The sequence below is a fragment of the Atta cephalotes genome (genome assembly GCF_000143395.1).
Source record: "Atta cephalotes unplaced genomic scaffold scaffold00015, whole genome shotgun sequence".
Lineage (NCBI taxonomy): Eukaryota > Metazoa > Arthropoda > Insecta > Hymenoptera > Formicidae > Atta > Atta cephalotes.
The window spans coordinates 1,649,031-1,658,250 of NW_012130079.1; the positions used below are offsets into that span (position 1 = coordinate 1,649,031).

A 9,220-nucleotide genomic window follows, 5' to 3' on the forward strand; every position below is an offset into this window, starting at 1 on the left:
AAGACACGGCCGACAATTAGTCACACACACATATATATATATATATATATATATATACGTGGCAAACGTACGTTTCAAGCAAAAAACCTGGATTTCCGCAGTTTGCTGCAAATTCAACTTAGGTAACGTGAATGTATATTTGGTTTCGGATTCTCTAAAGCGCGCGCACCATTTGAAAGGTTACACGTAACGATGCGCAACGTGGATCGATCGCGAAGCGAACAAAAAGGTCGGTCTGGCGGGCCCGCGGCGCATACATATATTTTTGTTGTTGCATTTATAACTGGTTAATAAGAAGCGTCATTATCTATCGACAATTTTAGTGAGCTGACAATATTACATTATTGCGATACCACGCAAGCGAAATGCTAAAAAATACACGTGCTGCAATATATTGTTGCGCCAATCGCACGTGATTACGACGCGAGCGATATTAGGCATGCATTTTCTATAACTAATCGTCTTGCCCAACTCGATTGCACTTGAGATTAAATTATTCTGTCGATCACGATTGATAATTGAACAGCGTTTGATATACTATAACCGATATCGTAGTAATGTCAGAGGTTGATTAAAGCAAGACTACTCATTAATTTGATTTAAAATTATTTTTGAAAATTTTTAAAACATATATGGCTAAAGAGAATTCTATGACATGCAATTATTGTTTCACTTTATGATTAAGTCGTTCTATCGATAATTATTAAGACTACGATATTTTTATTATTTGAAAAGAATATAAACTCAAAAATATGTAAATTTACTCGTTCTCGGAGCGATTAAAGCTGCTGCTTTAATAGAATACATTATTAATTCAGAGAGAAAAAGAGATTGTAAATCATGTAATTAATTGTCAATACCGTCTCGACTCTGCTGATGGAAAATTGTATCATTAAACGGTGTCAGACAGAATCGATACGCGCGCATTAGTAGTACGATTTTTAATCGTTTCATCTTTATTCATATTTAATTTATTGTTTATTGATGGGATTAATCTTTCGGCAAAAAACTACTGAACAAAAATTACAACAATCGCTACGGCTTCATTTCGGGCGGTTCATAACTTCTTCCACAGTGGGTACAATTTCGGCATCGATTCGGCGCAACTGGATCACAATTATTAGCGCAACGGTCGCTCTCGGCCACCGTTATTATTCCGCGAGTCTTCGGTAATAATCGGACGAGTTTCATAGCGGGCGAATGTGCGCGCGGAGCGGAAATCGATTCCTCGAAAGGCGATTCGCCGAAGAAGTAACGATCTGCGGTACAATTCTTCGAGCACTCCAGGACACGTGCGGTGCAGAATGCGTTTCGTGAGTCGCGAAAATTAAATAAAGTACCCTCTCCTCCTTCCATCCCGCGCGTCCGTTGGACTCCCTCGCAATTGTCTCGTTCTTTTATCGCCCGCTCGCCTCACGAGTTCTCTGTCATGGTACTTCGTTCTCTCCTCCCTTCCCCTCTTCAGGCCTGATAAATTCGCGGAGCGTGATTCGTGCCCATCGCTCATGCATGGAGGTAAAGACAAAGCAATAAAAGAGCGTAATATTTATTCGTTTCGTGTCTCACGAATCGTTCCTTTTTTTTTCATCAACATTAATTTTTCATGCACTCGCGATTGAAGCGTCTCAATTTTTTTTTATCTTTGTCATCTTCGATGCTAACGTAAATTTCTGGAAGTTATGAGGATTATTTTATAGCTTTTTCGTTACGAGTGAACTCAAACGATCGCGAGTGTTTATCGTCGCGTCCTCCTCAGTATGTAAGCGAACACTTATTTTCGACTCTGGAAGAGCACACTTTGCAAAGTGTCGAGCGCGAAGATCGCACGAGGGCGAGCTTAGCGCATTAATCAGCGTGGTATTTGGGAACCTTGGGGGACTAAGCCTTCAGTTAGCTGTACTTCATCAAAATGCACAGAGGATAACGTCAACAGGCTACAGGAGTTATTTTTAAAAATTACGTAGGGCTTTAATTAAAACGCTACACGGCGCCTCTTTGACCGAATCACATGTTAAGTTACTTGAATAAATGACGGAATTAATATGATGCAGATAGTAAGGAATGAAGGCAAGAAATATGTAAGGTAAAGGGTAAAGTTGTAAGCGCGTGTAAAAGAAAAAAAGAAAAAGAGAGAGAGAGAGAGTGATTTGTTCCGCGGCGTGCACTGAAGGATCCCGAGTGCACTTGACTTTCACGCTCGATGAAATTTCGATGACCGACCGCGATAAATTTATAATACGCGTCGGTGCAACCGCAAGCGCAAGAGGAGAGCCCGCGTAGATAAAATCTGCCGAATTTCATGAGCCGGTGGATACGCGTGCCCCTATCTGATCCGGTCTATCAGAAACGCAAGGCTTCAAGGGACCGTAAAAATGCTTTACATTGTAAGAGAAGTGGCAAAGTGGATATCCTCCGTATGAATATTAATGATTGCAGGTAGTTAGGAAATTGCCAAAATTCGCAGAGAGCCTGTTGACTACCTCAATCAGCGCCCTAATTAACAAACCAGAATGACGCGCCTGCCGAAGATAAATATTCATTTGCGAGATATGAACAACGCTCTCATTAGTTACGAGCATGTTCGTAATAAATAATTCAATGAATAAAGAAAATTAATTCTGTATTAATTTATTTAGATATCACGATAATAATGTGTTGAAATTATTAAAATACTTCTACGCTTTATAGTTCCTTCGTTTAGTATCATTGTATTTTATATATAATATGTACTTTACATATGTTGATGTTATTAGTATCCTAATGTGCATTATTCAAGTCTCACACTATACTTATGTAATTACAATAACTTATTTAGACATTCATTATAAAAATTAAAACAATAATATATAGTGAGTAATAAAAGAAACTGCTGACTGATAATGTTTTGTTACTATTCTGATTATTTTGATTATTTTGATATTACGTAATTCTAAAGTCCAATTACTTCTTTATATCGATCATGCTTATGTAATGATCAATGATCGACAATTAAATGTCTATTATATCTATTCGTCGTGTGGAAACCGCCAGAATGCGCGTTTGTTATCGTTTATCCGACGTTCTCTTTCGCGCGTATGAAGCTGATTTATTGACGTTTAACGAAGCATCTTCAACAGAAAAATGCGAAAAATTGGAAAGAGAAAAGGAGAGAGAGAGAGAGAGAGAGAGAGAGAGAGAGAGAAATTCGATAAACTCGAGAGACGAATAGAAATAAAAAAAGCGACGTCGCGCCCTCGAACGTCTGCCTTGCGACGAGATAAAGCGTGGTTTATACGCGACGATAACGGATCGCCGATGAGGGCAAGAAGGACAGAAAGAGATTGGAGTCTCCGTCCAAGTGAGGGATGCGATGAATTTTTGAAGAATTCTGTCAATAGCAGTCGCTCTCGCAAGTATGAATGGCGGAAAAGGCGGCGGTTGCGGGAGAGACCCGGCAGTCTACAATGACGAATTCCTTTCAATATTTCATAAGGTCTATAGACTCGAGTCACTGTTCTCATCCCGACGGCATCGATCGCTCGTCTGCCACTACTAAGTGGAATATCTTTGATAAATCAACCAAGTCATAGTCGAAGTTTTCCTGCTTGGCTTGTCACCAACAAAGATGATTTCTTATTTGTTTTCTACGATATTATTACGATATAGTATTATTAACAATATAATTAACAATTTCTAATTATATCTGTAAAATTTATTAATGAAAAATATTCGAATATAGTTTCAAGCGTGACTTCGCCGTCTTTACTCCAAAATTGTGAGCAGCTGTTACGTTGTTATTGTGATAACATGAGACAGTTTACGAGTGCGTTTATGTGTGTATGTGTGTGCGTGAAAGAGAAAGAGAAAGAGAAAGAGAGAAACATAATATGAAGTTCAGTATCAAGTGCGTATCACGTTACAAGTCACCTGATCTTTCTCGTACCGAGAAATCAAACTCTTTCGATTAGAGAGATTGTGATCATTTGATTCGTCTTATCGAGCGACTTGTGGGAAAAAGACATGAGAGGGTAAAACAAGATAAATCACTTTGAAACATCGTTCAATCATTTCGTAAATCTGTTCGGAAATCGTGTTTCTCGCTGATACGAGTATACTTCAATTTTGTTGTATCAAGTATATTTCGTGTTAACAAGTTAATCTGACTCGTGATAAATTCCGAGTAAATGTCTAATTAGAGTATACGCCCCATCCAGATCGATCCTATCTTTAAAAAGGGCCGAAGGAGGTGGTCGCCTTAAAATACATTTGGGACGCGCGCGTAATCGCGATTGCCGCACTCTCGCGAGGCGTTTGTTCGCGCGTGAGCGCACGAGATGACGAGGGGGAAGTTTTCTGCAAATATTACAAGAAGACTGCGTTGCGCGGTGCGGGAATGCCCACAGCTGTTCCTATAAATAACAACCCCCGATTTGATGCAACCACGCGAGTGCTCGCGGCGGCAATTCTGCATCTTCTCTCGCGAAAGCGCGGCAACTATGGTTATTGACCCCCGTGCAACGTGCACGCGGCCCGGCACTATTTCCGTTCGTGAAATAATGGGTCCGAGCATCGTAACGTGTGATTTAAACGCGCGCAAGATAGACCAAGGAGTCCTCATGTTGGTCGATGTATCGGTACAATTGCACAACGGAAATTATTTATTCAATATTATTCGTGTAAAATGACTGAAGAATATTAAATTTCTTATCTGAATTTCATCATTTTTTGAAAAAGATAAAATGTACACAATTTTATTTTGATAACTTTTTTTTTACATAATTATGTGTTGATGAAAAAATGGATAAAAACTCTAAATTGGATTAAACATTCGGAAATCGATAAAGTATAAAATGATGCAATTTGACTGTAATGTCGAGCGTAGTAAATGAAAATTACGCGAATGGCGGAATAAGAGCAACGTGCGTTCGCATTAAAACGATGTATATTACGATTGAAGATTTGATTATTGTACATGGCACGGTAATTACGTTCTACCTGACGCACGGCTTTATTCACGGCGAGCAAAATGCAATAAAATATATTATACAATGTGAAGCGGGGGATTTATCCGCGGATTACATTATCCATCACGGTCGAAAGATTAAATTTCCATAAATTATTCGTTGTATCAACGGTATTCATTAACGACGCGGCTCAAATAGCCGCGAAGTGTTACAACGGTAAACGTTACCGCACGTTATATCTATCTCGAAATGTATTTTTAATATAAAATTATATTATTGTAACAATTTCTATAAGGACTTTTCAATCGAAATGATTAAACCGCAATGCGGTTAAATAATGAAGGAAGTAAATTTCCTTACATTCATCGTCAATAAAACTTCGATCATGGTACTGATCCACTTGTTAGAATCCAATATTAGAGATTTATAGTTTCAGGCAGATTGATCGATCGCGCGACAACAATTTTCTACATATATTGCAATAGCATATGCCGTAATAACGTTTTTATTGGGTAGGAGATCGCTCAGAACCACTCCGCGTCTTATACTGAGGCTTCATCGGGAATTGAGTACCGACTCTTGTGGATTTTCTACTTGATTTACAGAGCGGCGAGGCGTACGCTGGCAAGAAAGGGAGAGAGAAAGAGAGAGGAAGATAAAAAGAGAAAAAGAGAGAGCAATCGATGATGTCACGCACTTGCGGTTGATAGCCGCAATCTCTCTCTCTCTCAATGCGAGGTGCGCCGGCACGATCGACATCCGAGATTCGGACTTGGTCGCGGCCGAGGCTGCATTGCATCGCGTTTTATAGCGCGTTTTACTGCGTGTGCTGTGGCTGACCAGTGGTCTCTTTCTCTCTCTTTCTCTCTCTGCACGTCGCAGATCCTCCTCTCGCTTCTCCGGTCTCCTCTCTTTTCTCTGTAAAGGAGGCACGACCAGCGGAGCAGGGTCATGGCCGGACATCGTCTGCCATACTCTCCTTCTCTTTCTTTTGCTCGATGCTCTACACCCACACTACATCTGTTTTACTCGCGTACAATCCATTCTCCTTCTTCTCGCTGCACTCTCGTAAAGTTGGATTTTACTGTGCGCCGAATATGAGCCATCGCGATCTCTCGAGAAACATTCTGTTCTTCGTCTCTCCATGATCAAATAGTAATTTGTAAAAGACTTTTTAAAATGAAAATTACGAGTATAGAAACATTGCCATGCAATTTACAATGGGGTGTGTCATAGTGTATCTATTTTCTAGAAGCTATTATTACTAAAAGATATTCTTCAGTTGAAAGTATTGACATTGTTAGAATTTCAAAAAATAAAGAAAAATTAATTTATGTCAATAATAACGTAAATATTTATAACATTGTACGAATGAAGGATAAGGTCGGTTAGATATTGATATTGATAGGAGTTTGAAATAACTATGAAAGTAATGAAGCAATTATGGATATATAATAGCCTTAATATCAGAGTGAAGGATTTCAAGTTTGAATCCCGATAAGCTTTGTTATCTAATTTTTCTGTCTCTTACAATATGGAAGTTACTTGAAATTAAATTGTGAAACCTACATTGTAGATTTATTTCGTGAATAAAATATGAGAATTTTGATTTATTTCAAAATTAAGAACACATTTTAGACACATTTTGTCAAATTAATAAAAATAATATTTGTTGCTTTTCACTGATGTAACATTTGCTAGAAAGTTACATCATGCGATATTGTTATACAAACAAAAAAATGTACACACACATACACACACACACACACACAGAGAGAGAGAGAGAGAGAGAGAGAGAAATATATATGTGTATATTGCGGAGAATGTCAGAGTGGTTTTGCGGCTTTTGTCGCGCTATCACTTTTGACGTCAAAGGCGTATACTCGAGGCATTGCGCAAAATTGAGAATCAAGGTATCCAGATTTCGTTCCTTGGACTAAACGAAATGTTTCGACGATGATTCACGGCGGGACAATGATCTCGATCAATGATATCATTTTTGTCAATATGGTGCAACATCGAAAGAAAGTAAAAAATCTCCTAATTTTCAGTAATTAACTTCCTTGAAATAAGGTATTTAAAAAAAAAAAATACAACTTGTATTTTACATATCTTACATTTGCAAATATAAGAAATATATTCAATATAATTAATTCGTTTCAAATTTTATTTATTTAATAAAAATGAGACGGGGAATACAAGTATTATTGTTACTTTCAAGTATAGCATTTTTTTATGCTAATTTTACAATAAGAGTGCAATTAATATTTACGCAGCGCACATGATGTTTTCCTTTCTTTTGAAGTGGCTCGTATGAATTATTTGCGACGTGCGAAATTAATCCTTCTAAACACAAGAATTAAAATGTCACGCGCGGATCTCTCGCGTATTTCTTGCGCTGAGCCGAATTGTTCCCCATCGCAACCACGTGTTGCATTACAGAATTCTAGCCGAGATGTTATCGACCGACTTTACTCCGCTTGCTTATCTCAATCGTCAACGAGATATTTTCAATCAGATAATTTTGAGGTTCTAAGTAGCATTAGCAATTAACAAAGCTAATACTTTGGTTGTAAAATCGTAGTGATCTGTGAATAAAATTAAGGACTTTTTATTCCAGTTTTTATAAACTGAGCATTTATTTGGACACACAATTTTTTATATAATTTTTATATAATTTTGAATATATAAATATAAAATTGAATATATAAATATAAAAAATAATATTCCTAATACATATAATAACAGACTTCTTTCTCATTTCGCTTATTATTTTTTCGTTCGCTTTTTTATGTTTTCGCTTGCTATTTTATAATACGTAAATATCTAAACAATCTAGTCTAAAAAAAGTCTAAAAAAACACATGCTGCACTTTATTTCAAATATCGCATGTTATTAACAATAACGCTAACTAACAGAAATATAAAGGGATGATGTGATTCATCATAATTTTTTTATATCACATTATAATCACCGTCATAAATACCATTAAATTGCATTAAAAGAGTAAATTCTCTTTTACGATTATCATTATTCTCGTTTCTCTCGGTCATTATACTCTTTCAACTATCGCATCGATAAATCCTGTCTTACATCAATACATTCGAAACAATCAAATCAATCTAATTTTATTCTCGCAGTCGAGAATACTTTTTTCGAATTCTTTTCGAGACTCGCTATCAATTTCAAGACTATCGCAATCACCTATCGATTATCTCCAATTATTTTATTATTAATCTCGGAGCGAGCGCACGTTCGGTCAAAAATATAGTTCATACATGTGACAACTTGTGAATCATTCCTCTATATTTTGTCTATTTTCTATCTCTTCTCTATCTCTTTCTATCAAAAAGACTAGGTGTGGAAATCTATCGTTTATAAAAATTTCGCTTACAAAGAGTACATTATTTAAAAATGCGCACAACTCACGATTTCGCGACGGATGGTGGGCGTTCCTGCTCCGGAGGGCATTGTGCAGAGTTACATACAGCTGGTACATCAGCTGCTCCTCCGACGACGTGTTCTCGTCGTTGTTGGGCAAAAATGGTATCGCCATAGTGTCTTTTCTCGTCTATTCTACGATCGGGGCAATTGCGTACAGTTGGTAGCCCGAGTCCAAGCTACGTACTCGTTACCACTCTCGCCTGGTCCGGAGTTGATGCACTGTAACCGAACCAAGCAATGTTCTGTTGTTGAGTTCACTGTTCACTGTCTACGTCTCCACTTTTCAAAGACCCCCCCCCTCCCTCCCTCTTGTTCGAAGTTTCTACGTGGTCTTGTTTTGTAGAATTGTGAACGCGTTAGAAACGCTGCACGTGAACAGTTTAAGTTTACCGGCTCTCAACGCTCAACATCCCGGATCGCACGTGACGCGCGCGCACGCTACAGACTTTCCGTAAATGTTATTACTCTACCCTTTTAGACGATTTTCGGAACTAAACTTTTTTCTCGAAGTACTGATGAAACTGTCCATGCATCGAATGTTTTCGAGACAAAAAGGAAGAAAAAAAAGAAAAAAGAAAAATCACTTCCGCTTTAAGACAATCACCTGCTGAGGAACCCGCGTATGAAACTTGTCCTTTGTCACGGTTGTTGATTGGCTGCACTGTCGATGGAGCACGTTTGTCAGAATTTTCGTGACTCTTTGAGAGAAATTTCCGGAACACGGACGCGTTCAATGTCCTCGCAATTGTCCGGTTGACGGCTGCACCAGTTGATTCACGTCACTCGTAAGTAACACATACAGGGAGGGGGGGGGTCGACTGTGTCGGATCGCC

At 38.1% G+C, this 9,220-nt stretch overlaps 1 protein-coding gene across 1 annotated transcript in view; it reads right to left on the bottom strand.

The window, feature by feature from the left end:
- Positions 1-8,499, bottom strand: part of LOC105617989 — a 22,264-nt gene extending 13,765 nt beyond the window's left edge. Inside the window, exon 1 of the mRNA XM_012199526.1 lies at positions 8,373-8,499. Within this exon, the coding sequence (XP_012054916.1) occupies positions 8,373-8,499 (127 nt within the window). The remainder of the gene's footprint in view (positions 1-8,372) is intronic.
- Between the last annotated feature and the right edge of the window lie 721 nt (positions 8,500-9,220).